Source organism: Solanum verrucosum, unplaced genomic scaffold (assembly GCF_900185275.1).
Source record: "Solanum verrucosum unplaced genomic scaffold, falcon-dt-bn FXZP01000103.1, whole genome shotgun sequence".
Classification (NCBI taxonomy): Eukaryota; Viridiplantae; Streptophyta; class Magnoliopsida; order Solanales; family Solanaceae; genus Solanum; species Solanum verrucosum.
In genome coordinates this window covers 7,337,770-7,360,537 of record NW_026020048.1, presented here as the reverse complement: position 1 = coordinate 7,360,537, position 22,768 = coordinate 7,337,770, and the positions used below count along the sequence as shown (strand labels likewise).

General features: G+C 31.7%; 3 protein-coding genes across 4 annotated transcripts; all 3 read right to left on the bottom strand.

Annotated features, from left to right (window-relative positions):
• Positions 1–428: 428 nt before the first annotated feature.
• LOC125822509 (uncharacterized) lies at positions 429–7,759 on the bottom strand. Of its 2 annotated transcripts, XM_049501910.1 has the most exons (6): positions 6,848–7,759; positions 3,296–3,592; positions 3,003–3,128; positions 2,143–2,223; positions 1,734–1,784; positions 429–484 (listed from the first exon to the last, which is right to left on the bottom strand). In XM_049501910.1, exons 1-5 carry the CDS (start codon positions 7,722–7,724, stop codon positions 1,756–1,758), a joined length of 1,410 nt encoding a protein of 469 aa, XP_049357867.1. In that variant the 5' UTR covers positions 7,725–7,759; the 3' UTR covers positions 429–484; positions 1,734–1,755. The 2 variants fall into 2 exon arrangements, with proteins under 2 accessions (XP_049357867.1, XP_049357866.1); XM_049501909.1 differs by lacking the exon at positions 429–484 and having other exon boundaries at positions 1,513–1,784.
• Positions 7,760–15,771: 8,012 nt separating this feature from the next.
• LOC125822515 (allene oxide cyclase, chloroplastic-like) lies at positions 15,772–16,849 on the bottom strand. Its single transcript, XM_049501917.1, has 3 exons — positions 16,539–16,849; positions 16,317–16,438; positions 15,772–16,225 (listed from the first exon to the last, which is right to left on the bottom strand). The coding sequence occupies exons 1-3, from the start codon at positions 16,759–16,761 to the stop codon at positions 15,824–15,826; spliced, it is 747 nt and encodes a 248-aa protein (XP_049357874.1). The 5' UTR covers positions 16,762–16,849; the 3' UTR covers positions 15,772–15,823.
• Positions 16,850–21,614: 4,765 nt separating this feature from the next.
• LOC125822046 (dammarenediol 12-hydroxylase-like) lies at positions 21,615–22,451 on the bottom strand. Its single transcript, XM_049501422.1, has 2 exons — positions 22,419–22,451; positions 21,615–22,304 (listed from the first exon to the last, which is right to left on the bottom strand). The coding sequence occupies exons 1-2, from the start codon at positions 22,449–22,451 to the stop codon at positions 21,615–21,617; spliced, it is 723 nt and encodes a 240-aa protein (XP_049357379.1).
• Positions 22,452–22,768: the final 317 nt, after the last annotated feature.

Here is a 22,768-nt window from a genome sequence, read left to right as displayed (position 1 = left end):
CCAATGCAATCAATATTTTGTAGAAGCATTATATAGTTATAGTTAACAATTCGAGGGGAACATAGAGTATGTTACACAGTGCACCCTCTGAAAGATCCAATTTCTCAATTGGTCTTTCACAAAATACTTCTGAACGCTAAAAACTTAAGCAAACTTTTTACTATATCTCTCTCTGATACTAATAAGTTTATCGTCTAGTAGAAATAATGAGAAAAAGATCAAGATCCTTACTCCAAGAGCTCAGCCTCCTTCACTTGTTATGAACCACTTGATAGATATTGACAACTGCAGCACAAAGACTGTTCAATACCCACAAAAGAAGTACAATAACCAGGTGAGACACATGAACATGACCAGGCTCTAAAAATTGAAGAAGGAACGTTTAAAATATACAAATCGCTTATATACTTACTCCTCCCACAGGAGAACATCAAAACCACCCAATTGGCATTACTTGTCTATCCAAATGTGAAACATGAATGACCTGCAATGCAGCAAAGAAAAAAGAGGGGAGGGTGGGCGGGGGGAAGAGAAAAGGTTTACTTTCCAGATCTTCGAAAGATAAAGGGTGCATAAATTTAATGTTTAAAGCACAATAAACCACTGAAAATCATGAAGATCAAGCCTTGTGAAGAAGGGTCATCAGTGTCAAGTATGGACAGGAGGGTCATTGGTGCATCAGAAAGAGTCACAACAGCTTGTGGTGCTATGTTTGGAAAATAATCAGGACGACACTGACCAAGTTTTGCTGCTACTGAAAACTACAAGTTTGGGAGTGGAAGGAAAATGTCTTTCTGGAGTGACAAATGGGTTGGTAGACAAACATTAAGAAGCAACATCCTGACCTATTTAGCTTAGTCCTGACGCCTGATGCAACAATCCATGAGGTCTGGGACAGCAGGGATGGAACTTAAACTTCAGAAGACTACTCCATGACTAGAAAATGAATGGGGTTGCTGAGATTTTTAAGGTATGGGAGCAGTTTCAGGGTACGACAGCAAATGAAAAGTGCATATGGTCCTGAAAACATATCTGGAGGGTTAAAGCTTAAAAGATCATATAAGGTAACCTGTTTGTATGTTTGGTTGTTAGAGAGGCATGCCTGACACAGGGAAATTTGAAAAGGAGGGGTTAATAGTAATGCTCTAGATGTTTTTTTATGTGGGAAGGAATCTGAGGCCATCAATCATCTTTTCATTCACTATGAAGTCTTCATTTACTGTGAAGTCACTGGTGTGGCAATTGTTTCAGTACGAAAGGAATTAAATGAGCTACGCCAAAGTACACTGGATAGATCTCCTAGAGTGCTAGAACAACATAGGAGGAACAGCGAAGCAGAAGAGACATTGGAGTTCAATCCCAGCATTGTGTTTTGACGGAAAACACAGCCTTACACAGAAAGTAAATCTGATCATTGAATCCTTGTAAGAAAATCAAGGATTTCTTTTGTTTTACTATTGATCTGTAAATATGGCCCCAACACAGCCTTTGTGCTGGAAGTTCTTTCAATAATATACTCTTAAGTGTTTTCAGATGAAGAAAAAAGCATGAAATATTTCTTCCCACGAGGAAACAAAATAATTTGATATTGATGTGAAAAGATGCTCATCTAAAATATCTTGCGGAAAGAATCATTATAGAAAATTTCTGGCTGACACCCATAAGAAATTTACTTGTCAGAGAATCCAATGTATGTAGAACAAAAATGTTGATGAAGGGGAGGACACACTAACCACAAAAAACCACTCAGCATCTCTAGGAAATTGCATATGCAAACATGCTTCCTGCAAATAACAGAGGGTGCGATCAAAAGAGGCTTCTTTATTAAAAAAAAGAGTTCTTTCCCAACAATGACTGCAATGTCTGGGGCCAATGCTTCATTCCAGCTTTGTGACTCGACAATTTAGACAGTGGGTTGTCATTAACTAATATTTGAAAAGGTCAAAATAAATGCAAGCAGTTTGCATACATGAAAGAATTACCTTGTCTTGGATGATCTCAAACATGTTACTTTAACTTCGAAATTGACACTATACTCCTTTTATAAGCACACTAACTAAGTTGATTAAACTTTGACTCTTTCCGTTTAGCAGGATAAGACATAGGGATGCATGATCCATATAGAATTTTAGTTGTGCATACCTTGTCCAAGAAGCAATATTGTATTCGCAGACAAAGCTGCAATTTCTTGGACCTTTTCACTGGAAAATATTGCTTGCACAACTACATAAATGTAAAAGAAGAAAAAAAAAATTTACTTAAATTGCCTAATAACTCCAATGTTACAGATGAAGATCAGAAGTAATATAATCATATAATAATGGGTTCCTAATAACTCTAATGTTACAGATGAAGATCAGAAGTGATATAATCATATAATAAAGGGTTAAATCAACAGTGATCATAGAAGGCCAATCATGTTTAATGAAATTAATCATCTCACTTGCAATAACCTCAACGAAAAGAACATTTGCAATTTTGAATAAGCATAGGGAATAATTGAAAGGCTGAAATAGGATCCAAAAAACTCGGGGAGAAAATGAAGACCAGGATTTATCTGGCCATATGATCCATTGGAGATTAAAACCAAACCATCACACTGAAACCAAACTATCAATCACCTGATGGAAGACAAATACAGTATTAATGAACTCTGAAGGCACTTTTGATATGGCAATAGTCATGAGCACCTTGGGAGGCTAATGGAATTAACCCATGTACCCTCCCAAATGCCACTTGGATTGTACAAGTTATCAATGGGAAAACAAAGGAGCTGATAATACAAGGATGACAATCGTAAAATAAATAAATGAATGTTCTTCACTGATACGTATTATCATACAAGCAAAAAACTCGTCTGAAGTTTGAACTGAGTGCATATTTGGATTTACATGTCGTCACTTTAAGGGGTGACTGAATCAGAAATATTAAATGCATTATTCATGATATTAAATGTTTCTCCTAAATTAGGAACATACTAATTAATACATGGAAAACAGTACCTGAAGTCTGTACAAGCTTCTCTGCAGCGTCTTTGCAGTCAGTTTGATTAACAGATGCATCCATGTCAGTCACCGCAATCATGTGTACAGTATGAAGTGCATCTGATATCCAAACAGTTTGTGCTCCTGAAAAGGACAGCCAATGGCATTACAAAACAGAGAAAGCTGATATTCTATGACATCAACTTTTTATACACATTTCTGAAGCAAGATATCAGTAAATTAACACGGCATTATGTCCTTAAAAAGTAAATGAACACAATATTATTAAATTTAAAAGGATGGAAATATACTTGTAGAAGAATCCGGAAGAACAGTGAGCTTTCGAACTTTCATGTTGTGAGTCAACTGTTTCATGCTATAAGGAGTCTCCGATCCATGAACAGAAGTTGCAAGGAACAAGAGGTGAAGATTTCCTTCAGAGTCCAAGATCAGAAACCTGGTTGAAGATAAGGCCTGAATGCAAATAGATTTTGCTGACTTAACCGGTATCTTGATCGATTCAAAATTATCATCCTTGTTCTTGAATGCCACAAAGTTTGCAATACCCTCTCTGGAATCTTGTCTGAGTCTCACAGACCTTAACTTTGCTGCAAGTTAGAATGCACAATCAGCAGCTGTAGGAAACAACAGAATTGGAGCTTCTAGATCTTACCATGACGAAGAAATCACAGAAAACTTAAAGGAAGTCCTAAATGATGTCAAATTACATTTTTACAATAGCAAACACAACCAAGGTATCATTGTAATAAGATTAAGGAATAAGGCACAAGTACCACCCCAAACTATACCGTAAATTCCAGTGATACACCTAAACCTTACAAGGATCCTATTCCCCCCACCCCCCCCCCCCCACCTCAAAATAAAAAAATCATTTTTTTAGGTATTTTTGTGCTGACGTGGCACCATGCGTGAATACACTAATCTGAGGCGCATGGGAACATTAGTATGATAGCTCTAATCAATAAGAATTGGCCAAGTATCATTGAGAAAGTTGAAAAAGAAAACCCTGTCTTCAAAAGCTGATTCTTTTCATCTTCAATTTTCCCTTTCTTCATTCTCCAGTAATGGTGGCTCCAAATCAATACACTTCTTGAAATTTCTCCTTGATTCAAAAAGGTAAGCTTATTTTGTGTAAATTCCTTTTCTTTACCCCCTTCCATGTCGAATTATTAGTCCTGATTTTAGAAATTTCATTTTTTCTCCTCCTGATGAAATCAATACCTCATTTTTTCTCCTCCTGAAATCGAACACTACACTAAGTACCAAAATGGAGCCTACATATTAAGTACCAGAACGAAAATTATGATTTAGGTCGAGGCTCAAGAAGGTGAGAGGTTTGAATTTATTTTTTTGGAAAATTAAAAGATTTTTGGTAAAGTTAATGGAGTGGGGCCCTTTTTGTGTAATAAAGGCATGTGTATACACCTCACGTCATTTACCTGGACAACGGTGATACATCAGAACAAAATGAACACAAAAATACATTAAAAATGAGTTTAGGGGGGTACTAGGACCATCGTAAAGTTAAGGAGTGTCATGGGATTTCGGGTATAGTTCGGAGTGGTACTTGTGCCTTATTCCTAAGATTAAAGACAAAAACCACCCCAAATAAATGTTAATGGAGCCAGACAGGGAAACGAGTAGCAACTAAGGGACAAAGGTTTTACTGGAAATAAATATGGCAATCTCCTAGGAGCCTTGTCGTGCATTCATATCTTTGAGAAGGCAAAAGAAACAGAGTAGGAGGAACAAAGGACAAGAATTGGAGTGCCAAGTGTTCTGCACCAAAATTCAAAGAACGGAATTAGTGCTAAGTTTGCAATTCAGTCATTAGCTTAACGAGTTCACACCGCATTCTACGTCTTTAAACACGGGTGTCATATTTGTGTTGTAGTATTTTTCTTTGAGCAGGGTCTGACATAAGATGGGGGATAAGAGCAAATATTGAAAACTGGCTAGGCTTGTTGGTTGATTTTTTAAACATATCAACTCCCACCACCCAAAATGCTTGACCTACCTTCTTTTTTCATCCTTCTAAGAAAATATGAGTAATATTATTCAATGGAAGTTTTCTGCATAGTAATTCCTACAATTGAAGCAGATATAACCAACACTACTTCACATTATCTCAAGGTCGATTTAACATCTTTCAAAATAACTACTTCAACCTTTCATCACTTTCAAAAATATATAACTTTAAACGTCTATGCAACTTAGTGCCCATGCAGCCTGCAGGTAAACAGTAAAATCAGATTAAACCATCACCATCATTCCCAACATAAATATGCTAACCCAAGACTGTAACCAAACCAAATTGTTTCCACGAAAGCTCTACTTCATTTAGAATCTTCACTTTCGATGATACCTTTCTTAATTCTGACCAAGGATGAACTTAGTGTTCAAGACAATAACCGTATATCTTGGAGAGTGGAAAAAATAGAGATATCCACAATGGAAGAGGAGGGAGGAAGTATATCATGTATTAGAAAAATCACGACATACATTAAAGCCACATTTTTGATAAGCCAAACAAAATACTGCCACATTTACGACTGCCAATCAATTGCATCTCAATCCCAAAATATTTGGGGTCTGCTATAAGAATTTTTTTTCTTTTACCTATAAAGTAAGTAGTTGATGGCATCAAGAAGACGTGGTAGATACAAAAGAGAACATTAGCTCCATACATTATTGATTTCTAACATAAATCAGGAATCTAAGAAAACCAGAAAAATGATCAATACTTGTTATTTGCAGAAGAGAAGTTACTCCTGAAAAATAGATTGAGAAGACATTTAGCGATAAGAATCCACTTAATCCATTCTTCTCTGTTCAGGTTCATTTCATTTTAATATAAATTATGAGTTTTCTAAAACTAGACACTGTGTCAACCTAACTCTTATCTAAAAGGATAAACAAGTACCTAACCAGATTAAGGTGACTCTTTCACAAACACCTGGCATGATGTAAGTACAACAACTAAATGAAAATTAGTTGGTATACTTTCATAAAGATATATATTTAGCTAAATCTGCTTCAATCCGATCCATTGGATATCAAGCCAACCTTTCTCCATTTGCTCTTAGATCTACTTTGTCCTCTTTTATCATTTCTAATCACAATATTGTTGCAACTATGAATCAGTGCATATAGAGATCTCGTACTACATAACTAAACTATTTTAGATAACCTCTTATTTTATCATGTACGGTTGATATTATTTCTCTCTAACAGATGTGGTAATCTCTAATTTTGACAAATTTTGTATATCTGCACAGCCATCTTAACATCCAAATTTCTACAAGACTAGGACAAGAATCTTAAATCTTAAAGATGATCACTCATGACATTGTTGGTATCAGACTTTTCTAATAGGGTGTCATTTAATTAACATACTAGAACATACTATTTTGAAGACAATCTAGCATCTCAAACCCCACGACTTGTGGAGTTATGTGTCTTTCCAACAGGGAGGGAAGGGAATAATAAGTGCCTATCCATTTTATTTGATCTTTCTAAGCAGTTATTTCTACTTAGAAACTAATCCAAGCAATGTGTACACGAAAAACCAACCAAAGTCTTGTTATTACACAGCATACACAGACATCCTGGAGCAAACACAGTATAAATGTGAGTAATATAATAGATACATGTACAGATCCCATATTCAGGATAGAGTGATCCATGTCATTTTGCAATTAACAGTACTACATTTACCACCAGAAACATAATTGCAATATAAAAGCAATGGAACAGTTTTTTTAAAAAAAACATGGGAGTCTCAATGCCAAGCTTCTAAATAAGCTATGGATGGACAGAAAAGTCAGAAAGTATTCCAGCACCTGATTCAGTGCGGTTCTCGACCCTTTCATCCAATACACCATTGGAAGGAAACTTCAGTTCCATCAATTTGCTACCATCAGCAGCACTAATCTCAGCATTAATACCATGAATCATCCCATTTCGTAAAGGTAGCTTTTTAATCTCCATCTTATCTTTTTCTAACCCACCATTCAAACTTTTCTTATTCGCACCCCTCTCTTTCTTAACTCTTCCTTTGACCAATGGCCGCAGGGGGAAAACCCTGACCCCATTATCTTCCCCCAAAATCAGGACCCCAAAAGATACACTAATGGAAAACACCGGCAGAGAACAATCAATCACCGCATACTTCATTAATTTCAGCTCCTCACCCCCCAGGTGTTTCACAGCAAAAACCCAAACTTTACCATTCGAAATAGAGTACAACGCAAATACATTAACATCCGCAACCAATTTCACCGAGACCCCATGAGAAACCCCAAAAACCACCCCGAATTTACTCTCATCAAACTTGAAATCACTGTGATTGCATACAACTTTCGCCGGAGTAAAAGACTTCCTCGCAGAATTAAGGATATAGAAACGGAGCAGAACTGCGGAGCCTCCTGAAATAGGAGATGAGATGAGAAAGAGGGTGATCGGATTAGGGTTCCGTAGGAGGAGGAAAGCGGCAGCGGATATGGGCGGAGGGAGGGTGGTTTGCGGAGGAGGAAAGGAAGAGATAGAGAAAGGAGAGAAAGAAGAGTAGAGGGAGATAGAAGAATCGGAATGGAAGAGAGCTAAAGAGAGAGAAGAAGGGTGAAAAAGGAAAGAAGAAAAATGGGGTGGTGGAGAAGGGAAAGAAGGAGAAGAGAAAGGGGGTTTTGGAAGAAAAAGCTGATGAGCTTCGACTACCATTGTTAATGTGAAACTGTGATGAAGAAGAATGGATTTCGGTTTCAGACAAATTGGATTCACACAGGCTTTTGTGGCAACGTTGATGTTTGGAGAAGAAGGAGACGAACTAATAATTTTTTATTTGTAGTAAATAGAGTAAGAATTAATGAATTTGTTTTGGTTTGGGGGTGAATAATCAATAATGTCGTAACGCACATGAAAGGTTAAAACCAGATATTATCATAATGAGATGAGTAATGATCTTTCTCGGTCAAATGTTTCATTAATATGGATAGATATTAACTATTACTTTTTGTGTCCAATAATATTTGTTCATTATTAACTTTATACTGTTTTTGAGAAATTATAAATAGAAGGGTAATATTATAGTTTGTTTAATACCTTTTAACTAAAAAATAAAAAAATGATTAGTTTGTTTTAAAATAAAAAAATATTATAATTTTTTTAATTTTCTGACCAAATTTTTTGGTCATTTAACACTTCTCATTTTATTATATCACCATTTGAATAAAATAATACAATGTCTTAAAAATATAATCGAAAAATAATTATAATTAATGATAAGGGTAAATTAGAAACTAAATGCAAATAATCTATTGATTTCATAAAGTAGACAAGTATTGTTGGACATCCCAAAATAATCTAGTGTACAACTATTTGTTGGACGAACGGAGTATTTATTTAAAGTAAATTTTAAGAATAGTAAACATAAAAATCATATAAACGTGTTATAACAATAGTTTTGCTATTTGCGCTCCATAGCAAATTATGTTTGCTATGGAGCATCTAATTTGTATAAATCGCAACGATTTGTCTAAATCGGGAGTTTGTGTTTATGAAAATTGTGTTTGTATATGTATATGTTCTTTGTGTTAGGCTAGAGTGGTGAGCGAGATTAGGAGAGAGAGGCGAGCGAGAGAGGTGAATTGTATATGTATATCGGTTAGATAATTGTATATATATAACTACGATGTGTATTAATGATCGTGTTTGTATAAGTGAAACTTACATAAATATGCTATAAATAAAAAATATTTACCATTTATAGCAATAACATTTTTTTGTCACTCGATCCCTTTTAATACATTTATAATACAGTTTTAATACATATTACAAAGAACAATTTATTATTCACATATAATACAAGTTTTATTGATGGATAATACATTTATCACACATTTTAATACACTTATAATACGGTGTGTCAACTTCTTACCAAACAAGCATAATATATTTTTTAAAACAGTTATAATACATATAAATTACATACTTAATTCACTTTTAATACATATTGTAGATTTAACATAGTATTGATATGTATTGCTATAAATGGTAATAAATAAAAAGTATCGCTAAAATTAGTAATTATTTATTAAAAGGCACTCATCCAAGTAATTTTTCCTTTGTATATCTGCGTAAAATTTGAATTTGTATACAATTGAATTGAGTTAAAACATTTGTATATGTATATCAAATCTCTCTCGCTTTATACAAACACAAATTATACATTGTATTTGTATAAAGCGAGAGAGAGAAAGGCAAAATAGAACTGGGCAAAAGAAGAATTGTATTTGTATAATAATAAGTGTATAGGACTGAGAGATGTATTTGTGTTTGTATATATAGTCTCTCTCGCTTTATACAAACACAATTTACACATTTGTGTTTATATAAAAGTGAGAGAGGCGAGGGAAAGAATTGAAAGTGGCGAGCAAGATTTCGGGGAGGGGCGAATGACAATGTGTTTGCTGCGAATTGTAATTAAATGAAACCAGAGATATAACATTTATTTTGAATTAATAGTTTGCTATAATGCATAATTTTCCCTGTTTATTAATAACAAGGGTAAAATTAACATAGAAATGTTAATTATCTTTTGATTTTGCAAACTGGATATTTTATAAAACAACTATTTTTAGCATGGTAAAAAAATAAAGGGAAGTGCTAAATAACCAGAATTATGTGGTCATGATTTGGCTAGAATTGTAAAAAGACTAATTTAACCTTTTTTCCTTTCAAAATGCAATCAAATATTTATTACTACAATTTCCTAAACTTCTAAGCATACGTGTGAACATTCATTATTATGTTTAATGGATTAATTGTGTGAAGGAAATTATTTAATGGACTTTATAATGTGGGACCCATTACAATCTAACTTCGTTCTTTTTTAATCCTTCCTACTTCACTCTTTTTTTATTCCTCTTCTTCATCTTTTCTCTTTTCTTTTCCATTACGTGTAAAACTAATTCTATTATACAAATTCTAATTTCATAAGATATTTTTCAATACACTTTATCAATGATTTTCTAATTTTGAACTTGTAAAATAACATTTATTTATTTCTATTATATATAAATCATCTAATTCTAAAATTAAAAACATAAAAAAATATTTGTTAATATCTAACTTCGCAACACAAAAGTTGTTGGAAATATACAATATTACATTAGTTTTCTTTATTTTAATTTCTTGATAGTATATTTAATACACTATTATCAATATTAATTTGATTATTTTTTTTCTTCACTAATATACTCATTTGAATATTATATTTCATAATCATATTTTTTAAAAGAAATAAAATAATTTTTGTATGATATACTTTGAAGATTATTCTTTTCAGACAATAACAAATCTTTTTTAATAAAATTTATGATTTTATGTGATAAATATAGAAAGATAAATTTCGTGCAATAATTTTTAAAGTTAAATTACTATTATGTAATAAAAAAAACAAGAAAGTAATTTTTCGTGTTATAATTATTTTTTATATTAAAAAATATGACATAATGCTCTAAAATATGTTAATTACATTCAAGATAATTATAGAAACTTCCCTTAATTATTTGCTTCATAAGTATACAATATTGCATTTGCTTTCATTAGTTTGATTCTTTATAATAATTTAAACACTCTATTATCAATATTAATATATATATAATTTGAAAATTTTCCTTACTAATATACATTGTATAATAAATTTCGCAAATACTTTTTGATTATTTTTTTTGTGTAATAATTTTTATGTGATAGAAAAATAAAAAAGTTTACATAGTAAAAGTACTACAAGTTACAACCTTTCTCATACTAATTTGATGAAAATAAATATCTAAATTATTAGTCAAAATTCACAAATTTTAACTCTCAATAGGCGAAATGTGACGATAAGTTCGAAACTCGGGGAGTACAATATAGGAAATTATCTTTTATAATAATAAAATTATATAGATACATAATTTTGATTTATTTAGACATAATAATTTAAATACTTATTAGAGGTCATATTAATAAAAAAAAATATAAGTAATGAGTCGTATATCCTATATTACGTCGATTTGATAAATTGTGAATCATTACTTATGCTTGTTACTAAAATGACCTCCAACTATGTATTTTTTAATTATTATGTTCTAATAAAATTAAGCTATATAAACAAATAATTTTAAATATAATTTGTAAAATATTGGGATAACGACAACTTAAAAATATATTAGACCTGGTAATACCGATAGTTATAGAAATCATGCTTATAGCTCATACATGTCGAATCAAAGAGAATCAGACATAAATAGTATTGATTGTACAAGTATTCTCCCTATATTACGTCGATTTGATAAATTGTGAATCATGACTTATACTAGTTACTAAAATGTCCTGCAATTAAGTAATTTTCTTAAGCATTATGTTTAAATAAAATTAAACTATATATTTAAATAATTTTTAAATGTAATTTGTAAAATATTGAGATAACAACAACTCAAAATATATTAGACCTGGTAAATCTCGATAATTATAGAAACCATGCATAAAGTCCATATATGTCGAACCAATGAGTCAAACATTAATAGTATTAGTTATACAAGTCTTTTCTCTATATTACGTCGATTTGATAAGTTGTGAATCATTAATTATATTTGTACTAAAATGACATAAGTATTTTTTTAAATTATTATTTAAATAAAATTAAAGTATATAATTAAATATTTTTTAAATTTAATTTATAAAATATTGGATAACGACAACTCAAAAAACATTAGACCTGCTATGTCAAACCAAAGAGAGTCAAACATTAACAGTATTAATCGTACAAGTTTTATCCTCTATATTACGTTGATTTGATGAATTAAGAATTTACTTATATTTGTTACTAAAATGACATCCAAATTCTAAGTATTTTTTTTATCATTATTTTTGAATAAAATTAAACTATATATAATTTTCAAACATAATTTGTAAAACATTTAAAAAATAATAACTCAAAACATATTAGACCCGGTCAAACACTATTTTCTATTTTTTTGCCAAATATATTTGGGAATATGCATGGCTAAACAACACCAAGATGTATATAATTAAAGTTTAAAAATATTTTGTTACTACTAATGTCACAATTATTTTTTTGTAAAACATAATTTGAAAACAATTCTTTTCACTTAATATTCTCTTTGGTCGAATTTGTAGTCTTTTTACATAATTGACTATGAAATTATCAATAATTAATGTCATTACTTATTTTCAATATATTGGAAACATGATGGAAGAAAGAGTTCCCAAGAATATATTCAATTTTTAAGTTAAAGAGGTAAAAATGTTTAAAAAGAAATTAGTTTATAGTGTGAATAGATCTTTTTACCCTTCTGGCCAAATTATGGCCAAAATTTTCTTGTCAAAAAGACTTTTCCAAAAATAAAAATGGAAGGAAGGAAGTATATCTAAGAGGAAAACAGCAAACAACAATTTTCGGACCCATTTGGCAATAGATTTCCCAAATAATATTTGGGGAAAAATTTGGCAAATAGTGTTTGTCTATACAATTTGTCATTATTTGACAAATATTTTTGGCAAATATCCCAAATTCCCAAATACTAGTTTTTTCTAGTATTTGGGCCAAATCTCATTATTTGGGATCTTTTGAAAATTAAAATTTTACACCAAACTTTTATCCTTTACAAAAACACCCTCTATAGTAGTTGTTTGCGTTGTTTACATAATTTTTTTATGTGAACACCAAAATAGTGATGAAATTTTTCGTGGATATGAAAGTGATGATATGGTACTTGATGAAAATGATGAATAATCGGCTTAGGGTAACAAAGTCATGTGTTTTGTCTAACTTCACGATGTATGGAATTAGGGGTGTACAAAATCGAACCAAACCACAAATCGAGTCAAACTAAAAAAAAATCCGACTAGTGGTTTGGTTTGACTTGGTTTGGCATTGGAAAAAAAACCCGACTATATTTGAGTTGATTTGGTTTTAACTAAAAAAAATCAACCCGAGACCAAACCAACCCGACATTATATATGTAATTTTAAAATTAATGGTTTGTTTTGATAGTTTTTAAAACTTATGGATATAAAACATATTTTCTAAAAAAGTGAAATATATTTTCCAAATACTATGGCCAAATACATGGTGAAATTTTACCCAAATTTTCATCCAAAAAATATTTGGAAATCTATGATCAAACGCTAGCTTCAGACTTGTTTTAATTACTTCTAAAGCAATAGACAATAGTACTAACATAGTGTATATTTTTTTTAAAATAAATTAAATAACACAGATGTTACTCCTTTTTTTTTTAAAACAATCCAAAGGGGCTAGGCAGTTGCTCTCATTTTATAAGCTTATTCAAATGGGTACTTAAATCTATTGTAGAAGATGTTGGGGAAATAATTGAAAATTTCACAAAAATAATATAATTTATTATTTAGTAAAATAGTAATTCTGAAAATTAGATAAATATTACTACTATGATATATAAATAATAGTGCATAAAATTAATATTTGAATCATGCTGGACACTATCTTAAAAAACTATTTTAACGGTGCGAAATGTTTTCCTAGAATTAAACAAGCATTTTCTATATCTTAAATAGAGGATACATGAATCAATAAATTAATTAACATCAGTAAGTTATTAGGGGATATAAAATAACAAAGCGAAAGAATTAATTAACTTAAAATTAGAAGATTATAAGAGACAGAGGCCTAGAGAAACAATAAAGCATATTAGCAAGCATGTCTTCTCTACTTTGCTCAAAGAATTCATGCCTATTTATAGGCCAATAAGAAACCTAATCACACTTGTCCATTAGTTTTCATGCAAAAAATCATTAAAAGACAAGTGTCAAGATGGGTGAAAAAGAATGGCATACACGGCCAAGTGGTTGAAGTTGCCATTTCTCCAAGAAATGGAACTTCTTAAACTCACTATTAATTGGCTTCTCAAATACACACCAAAATAAATCTTTTGAAATAAATATTTTGCTTACAGAAGAAATTTCAAATTTTAAATCATTTTTCGTATTACAAATCTGCTATATATTAATGATGTTCATTTGTTAAAAGATTATGTAGATTAATTCAAATATACTTAATCGTGATTTATTGTATTTTGGATACTTAACGAGACAGCTAAACTATAGCTATAACTCATAAATATACAAACTATAGCTATGGAACATAAATACATTTATTATAATTGTTATTTGCAAAATTCCCCTTATGTTATTGTAAATCTACGTACTGGTTGGATTTCTTCTCAAAAAATAAGACCTTGAAATCTTGAATTACTAGTAAATAAGCCCATCAAGTGCATGAGCTCCATAAATAAAATTAATATAACTTAGTTAGGGGCATCCAATATCCCAAAATCCAACTAATATTATATTCTAAAGCACGTGTTAATGAACACAGATTATAAAATACTCCACCTTATAATTTTATATTATTATCAATTTTAAAAGAAAACAAATCATCAGTAAATCACATGCTATGGACTTTAGGATCGTGTTAGGTGTTCTGTACATGGCTGTTTTTGTGTGTTCTAATTAATTAAAAAAACGTTAGTTGCTAATATTCAACACATTTTGTTTGGGAAGGAAAGTGGGAGGAAACACATTTATGCTAGAGAAAGTTCAAAGAATTTTTATTCGTGGACTTTATTCTTTTTTATAAGTACATTTAAACTTTGTGTGATCTGTAAAATATTATCATGTTAAATAAAATAGAGAAAATATATCACGACATATTAATTAGTATATAAAACTTTGTGTGATAAATGAAACATTATTAATATGTAAAATATAATAAGGGAAACATATCACGCTTGACGCGGATGTATATAGATATAGATAGATAAAATTATAAAATAATTGTTTTTTTACTAATGTTAATAATTGTTGTAAGAATATTCGAGATTTAATTAGAATTTGCACTCGACTTATGGCATGATAGATTGAAAATTTGGAAGTAGGAGTTTATAATAAAGAGAGATAATAATCAAATACACTTTTGAATGATTCTTATAAAAAAAAGTTTCACACTATACTCTTTTTGTTTGAACTATCACCATTTCATTCATTTTTCTATATGAACTATGTATCATCATCTGTCTATTTAAAATAAACCTCATTGAATAAACGATAATAGTTCAAATAAAAAAAAACTAAAGAATTAAAACACACATGGAGAATTAACTATCAACTCTAATAAATATATATTGGTCCAATGGCCATAATGATGAAAGGAACAATTGAATACACCTACTATCTATCACACAACATAAACCACTTTAAACTGAAAACAACTTGAACTAATGAGCACTACCAACATATAAAAAAGTGTCATTTTCAAGTTTACTAGAGTCACTGAACACTTGGTAAAATGGTAAGTACTCTTTCATCATTAATCAAGAGGTCTCGAATTTGAGTCCCAAGCATCAATGTAGGATTTTTTGGTGCGAATCTAGATTTAGTTCGATGTGGATACTTGACGCCGAACGAAAAAAAAAAAAAGGGGGAGTCATTGAACAAATACGTCCTAACATTATCAATTATATTTTTTAATTTTATCTTTTTCTGGACTTTATAATAAAGAAGATGGAACTTATCACATAGGGATGCAATTCAGAAAATAGGCATACATACAAAGTACTACAAAATAGTTTAACCAACAAACAACAAATAACATACCAAAAATTGCAAAATAAAAGGACAATGATATTACTTTTTTGTTAATTCTACAGCTCATAATTATTGATTATTCAGAACGACCCCAACAAAAGTTGTGATTTGCACATCAACACCCCCACTTAATTAGTGTAATTTTTCAGTGCGGCCCCTTCCTCACAAGCTTTAGCTTCAGGTGTTGGCTCCACCGTCGGCGACGGAGGAACCGCCGTACACAACAACTCAGATGGCAGATCGGGGATCCCCTTCAAGTAAAAAGTGTAGAATAGCTTGAAAGGGAAGATGAGTTGCTGCAATTTTACTTGACCGGAAACCCCAGCAAATATGCCGGATCCGCCGGTGACGGCGAGGTAACTGTCTTCATAGGTTAAGTACGATCCCTGAACGGCGATTTGACCGTAATCGCCGAAGTAGAAGCTGTAAACAGCTTCATAGCGATCTCCTTTCTTCTCTTCTTCGTGCTTGATCAGAATGCAGAGTCCTGCTGTTATTCCAATTCTCTTCTTTAGGTCTGCAGTATATAGCTGCAACACACCAATAATCAGCATAAGAATAAAAAAGTGAAAAAAAGATTCGTTCTAGGTTCTGGTATTTTGATTGCAAAAAGAAACGTACCTTGTTGCTAAAGGGGACAAGATCTCCGAGTGAATTGACATTCTTTTGGCTCAATCGAAGATAAGCAGGGCTTCCACGGTCACGTTCATTGAGCTCATAGACACTAAGTTCTTGAACTTCAGCTGAAATCAAGAAAATACCCCCAAAAAAGAAAAAAATAAGTATCACAGATTGAACATAAGGTTTTTGATAAAATGTGATAAAGAAGTTAAATATTCTTACTGTTAGTTGAATCTGTTGAGCTGTTCTGGCTCTTGCAGGAAAATGATCTGGAAGCAGTAGTGGAGGTGGTAGTAAGTTTATGAGTTTGAGAAATGAGAGGGTTAGGGAGTTTAAAAGATTGGACCTTTTGAGAAAGAGAAGTAGTTTGGAAGGCAGAGGGTAGCTTGTATGAGGAAGAAGAAATGGCTCTAAGAGCAGCAGAGGCTGAGGAAACAGTGGCCATTGCGGAAGAAGAAATGAACTATTTGTTGGTTCTAGTGGTAAAACAAAAGACTTACAAGAAAGTTGAATAAGGTTGTTGTTGAGACTGATGAAATGATCGTCGGTGGGGTGATCTATTATATAGAGTGGTGAGGGGGTCCAATTTCCATGTGTGGAAAATGGGAATTGATTCCGTGTTCGTTATCCGCATTAGAATTTAACTATTTTTGAATTCACATCGCATACAGAGGCGTATTTAAGGGGGTCATCAAGTTCACGTGAATCTATGGTCCCCTTCCGAGATCATATATAGTAGTGTTATATTTTTAAAAAAATATTGAAATATAGATGTGTGAGCTCACACTTAAAGTATCACATAATACGATTATGATCGGGTGTACCTCTCTCCGCGAGGTTAGAAATTTAAATTTTATATTTATCTTGTTTTATTTTTCTTTCTAAAATTAGATAACACTTCTCTAAGTGGTAGTTGGTAATACATATATATATATTAGAGCTATAATTTTAAAATTTTAACGATTTTCAGTAGTAAAAACCTAAATGTCAAGATCAAATTTATATCATAGATCAACCTTTTTATAACAGTGCACCCATCATCTTAAAATCCTGAAAATGCCTCTGATCGCATAGGGTCCCATTTGGGAGGAAAACACTATCTACCAAAAAAAATTTCACATTCAAAACTCAAATATGAAATCTCTAATTAAGACAAGAGCAACCTCATCCACTATTCCGCATTAATACTAATTATAAGATGTGTGATTGATTATATTGATGGACGGTGTTAGATGTGATGATGGGAGTTTGTGTGTTTTCACAAGTTGAACACTCCCCAGTCCCTAATTATGTGTTCATTTATTCCTTTTTAGTTGTATTTAATTATTTGTCAATTTTGATAAATTAAGAAATAATATTTTTTTACTTATTATATTCTTAATTAATTATTTTGAAAAATGTATATATTCTTGAAAAATTCAATTCATCTACTTTGTAATTAATATGAGTAAAATAATAAATTTATTATGCTAATTATTATTTTCTTATTAGGTGTGTTAATTTGAAAATGGATAAATAATTAAGGAAAAATGTATTAGGGAATAGTCAAAGAATATACAAGAATGTTATGGCCAATGTGAGAAAAAGTGGCTACACGTGTTTCTCCTGTCTGTGCTGTTTTTTGAAGTGGCCAACGCAACTATTCATTGGTGGTCTCTGCGGCTCTGCCTACCTTATATGTTGTGACTTCTTGCCTTCTAATAATTCACACCTCTCCGTCCAATTCTTTTTAGTAAAAATTACAAAAGTATCTACGTACTTTAATTAACAATATACAAACATAACGGATAAAATAATTTTTTATTTTAATTATTTATTTTCGATTTTAGTATCTCTTTTTTTTGGAATTTTGTATTTTTGGGGAATGATAATCATGTATTAATTTTTCTTATATTATCTCACCAATTACAGTTTTTATTGTGCTTTGCACATAATTTTTTACTTTTTCTGCCTTTTTGATTCAATCGATGTGAAAAGTAAAAATTTTTTTATCTTTAGTTTCCAAGCAATTGTTATTTCCTATGCACTTCTATGTTCTTGAATTTTTTTTAAAAACTTCTCTCTTCCGTCCGGGTTCTTCTTCTCTCTCCGAGTTCTGTTCAGCTGCATGTTTCATCACTTTCAATAGGTTTGTTATATTTTACCTTTAGGGGTCGTTTGGTTGGGAATTAATTATTATAAAATTAGTTCAGAGTTCATCTAGAATTGTAATCTTCCAATAAAAGATTACTTTTATCATCTTCAAACTTTGTTCCATCTGGTTTCACTAGCTTTACCTCCAAATCCAACTCTTACATAGGTAATTCAATTTCAATTTTGTAATTTGATGAAGCATTAATTTTTTTGAAACCCACAATTTTGGAATGACAAAAAGCTGGTGGGTGCAGTGAAGGTGAGGAATCCAGAGTTTTTGAATGGAGTATGAAAGCGGTAGAGACGCACGCTGAGAAACTTGAATCGGAAATCGGAGATTTCTGGAAGCTTTTGTTACTCGCACTTTGGTTAGGGTTTCCTTAATTTGGGTCTTAAAGTGGGTTAGGATAAAATTGTTTTGGGTTTCGAAATTTGGATTTAAGAAAAAAATTTAAAAATCGGGTAACTTATTGAGATGGTGCCACGTGTTTGTCCGTTTGATTAAAGGGTATATATGGTCCAAAAATACGACGGTAGGTATACATACGATCTTAAAATATAATAGAGGATATATACATACCATTTTTTAAAGTTCGGATATATTTGACCTTTTTCCCAATAATAATAACTGAATTTGTCCAATTCTAACCAAGTTTTAGTTGATTTGTTTTTTTAATTGGAGTAATTTGTTTAGTTGCTAACTAAGCTAGCATTTGACCATAAATTTTCAAATATTTTTGGCAAATATTATTTGAGTGAAGATTTGGGTGAAATTTCACCATGTGTTTAGTCATAGTATTTGGGAAACATATTTCATTTTTTAAGAAATATGATTTATACCCATAAGTTTTTAAAACTATCAAAACTAACCATAAATTTGTATTACATAGCAAAATAGAAATGTCACGTAGCAAGATTCATGACTTCCGCAACAAATCAACAAGCATCATTACAGTAAATATTCGCATTGTTATAAGAGCCTAGTACAAATCATGATAACGAAAATACAACTAATATGAATTTGAAAAAGAAGGAAATAAATATCGTAATCACTGAAGCACCTCTCCCTGCCTTCTCTTCCAGAAGAGTTCAAACTATTCTTTAATATAATCTTCTCACATTCTATGAACAATCTCTTCTCGATGAGCTTGCATTTGCAAATAAGATGATCGAGAAGATGAAGCGATGTTACCCTTATTCGTCATTTTCATCAACAATCATATCATCACTTTCATATTCACTGAATATTCCATCACTGTTTTGGTGTTCACGTAAAAACTCATTGAGTTCAAACTTTCATCATCAAACTTATCTCGATTTTCAATTTTCTCAAAAAACTCATTCCTAACTTCTATCAATCGTGGACCAATGATGGCATAACCTTTAAATCCAGACTTCCTCGCATCATCATGTAGGACACTTATAAGGATTGATGTTTCTTCATCGGTCCATTTATTAGTAGCTGAACCACGTGATTTTTTTTATTTTTTTTGTGTTTCTGCAATACAACATCAACATGACAACACATCATATGCATAACTTAGTTTTTTCTAGTCTTTAACTAAAAATGAAAGACGTACGTTGCACCAGTCGAATGATAAAATAAACACAAGGAGAAAAGATTCTTATCATTCATAACTCTTAAAACCTAGACAAGGGAACAAATTCATACAAATCAATTCAAGCAAGATCAATCTAAAGAAAATTCATACATATATGCTCTTTATAATAGAAAAGTTTATTAATTGAGTTAGTTGGCAGATGGAGAGTTAATTGAGTTGGTTGATGTTAATAAATAGAGTGTTTTTGTAAAAGATAAAAGTTTGGTGTTAAATTTAAATTTTTAAAACTTTCCAAATAATGAGATTTGGCCCAAATACTAGAAAAAACTAGTATTTGGAAATTTGAATTATTTGCCAAAAAAATTTGCTAAATAATGAGAAAGTGTATGGACAAACAATATTTGCCAAAAATTTTCCCAAGTTTTACTTGGGAAATCTATGGCCAAACGGGCCCTAAACTTTTGTTTGACGGATCATATTTTTATAGAATAAATTATAGGAACCACATATTATAAGTACTAAATAACATCCTATCCCTTCTAGTTTTCTATTTACCAAAAATCCCTTAAAAATGATGTTTGCGGGATACATAGCGTTATGCACGGGATACATTAGGTTTGATACATTTCACATAGCGGGATACATAGCGTTGTACACGGGATACATTAGGTTTGATACATTCCACATAGCGGGATACATAGCGTTGTGCACGGGATACATTAGGTTTGATACATTCCACATAGCAGGATACATAGCGTTGTGCACAGAATACATGCGGGATACATAGCAGGATACATAGCGTTGTGCACGGGATACATAACGTTTGATACATTCCACATTGCGGGATACATAACGTTGTGCACGAGATATATAACGTTTGATACATTTCATATAGCGGGATACATAGCGTTGTGCACGGGATACATGCGGGATACATAGGTAAATAAGGGATTTTAAAAATAAGTAGGGATAAGTGGATATTAAGATAAGTAAAGGAGTGTAGTTAAATAATTTGTCCATTTTGGTATATGCTAAGTTTGCCACAAAGACAAGGAGGTTAATCTTTAAATTTGTCAGGAAATGGAGCAAATGCTCATTTGAATAGAATACATATTAGATATGCTTATATAGATTCAAACTTCAAAGGTAAAAAATATGTAAAGATACACAATTAAAGCTAAATTAGATCTAACCACAAATTTGAGTTAAATCCCAAATTGTTCTCAAGAATCCAATGAACAGCCTAAATAATTAAGATAAGCAAGAAGTAAATTACCACTAAAACATGATGTAGTGGAGTCTACAAGCAGAAGTAAGATAACCTTAGAACCTCTCAAAGGTATATAGGGTCTACAATAAGAAAGATATTTTTTTTGTTGTATGTTATTTTGGTTCTTGAAATGCATTAAGCAACAAGAACACAAGAAAGGCAAAAACAATTAATTACTGTCCAATCTCCATTTGCTCTGCTCCAAGATATATGCCCAAATGGAAGACAAATGAGTGAAATCAGTTAGCAATATGTGTTTGTGTCTAAATTATACTGATCACTTTCTTTTCATTACAATCGAGTCTAAACAGGCCAAATTAAGGCCTTATAAAACTAAGCAAGAGAGTTTCTTGAATTAGTGAAGTTCATACCTTCAAGGACCTCAGAGTACACATTGGGATACTCAGCCATATATTTCATAATAATGGTTATTGCAGCGTTAACCGTGCTATAGCCGCCTTGTAGTAAGCCTACAATGTAGCTAGCAATATCGGACTCGTTCAAAAATTGTTCTTGCTCATTTGTCGCCTGGAGTATCTGAGACAAAATGTCTTCTGGTGCAGCAATTTTATTCTCTGATAGATCACTTTTCCTTTGATTGATAACATCTTGAACCTCTTTGCGCATCTTTTGGGATGCTCGGTTGAAAGTTGTTCCTGGTAGATGTATAGGCATAGAGAGCAGACCAGTGGAAATGTCTTCAATATACTTGGACAATCTTTCAACTTTCTTTGTGCCATCGAATAATTTGCAGGCCAATGAGAATATGTACTTCCTAACAGCAGGTAAAACCTTAATTTGTGGACAGTTCCAGTCAGTCTGAAGATGGCACCTCAAAATTGCATCTGCTACACTTGCAAATCTTTGAAGAGACACTGATCTGAGAGGGGCTGATAGCAATTTGCGCGTGCTTGCAAAGTCTTCATGATTAGCTTTCTGATGAGTCTTAGGAAAGATTCTGATCTGAGAGGGGATGATACCATTGTTCTTGAAATATAGTATAAAAGAAAAGAAAAGAGGAGACTGTTACCAAGAAGGAAAACTATAAAGAGGAATTCCATTGAAGAACACAATGGAGGTAGCAAGAGTTTTGCAAAAGCATAATTTTAAAATGTCAAAAGAGAGACACATTGTAACATGACAACCAGATTCCACGCTGGAGTAAAGCATTGTTAAAACTTTTAGATTATTCTCAATATATCTTGATTAGTTTGTATTAATCAATCAGTTTAGAATGTGAAACATGAAAGGAGACTCTTTATGATCCCTGATAATTAGGCCATGTTACTACATAAGAATGTGTGCGTTCTGAATTCTTTATTGATCCAAACATTAAGAAAACCTTGCTTGTACCTATATAATTCAGCCTCTCTTTGTACTAAAGAAATCGTGCAAATTACCAAGCAATATAAGCATAAGAACACCAAGCTTATCATATATGACAAATCACAAAACCACTGCAAACGCACAATATTCATTACTTTGAT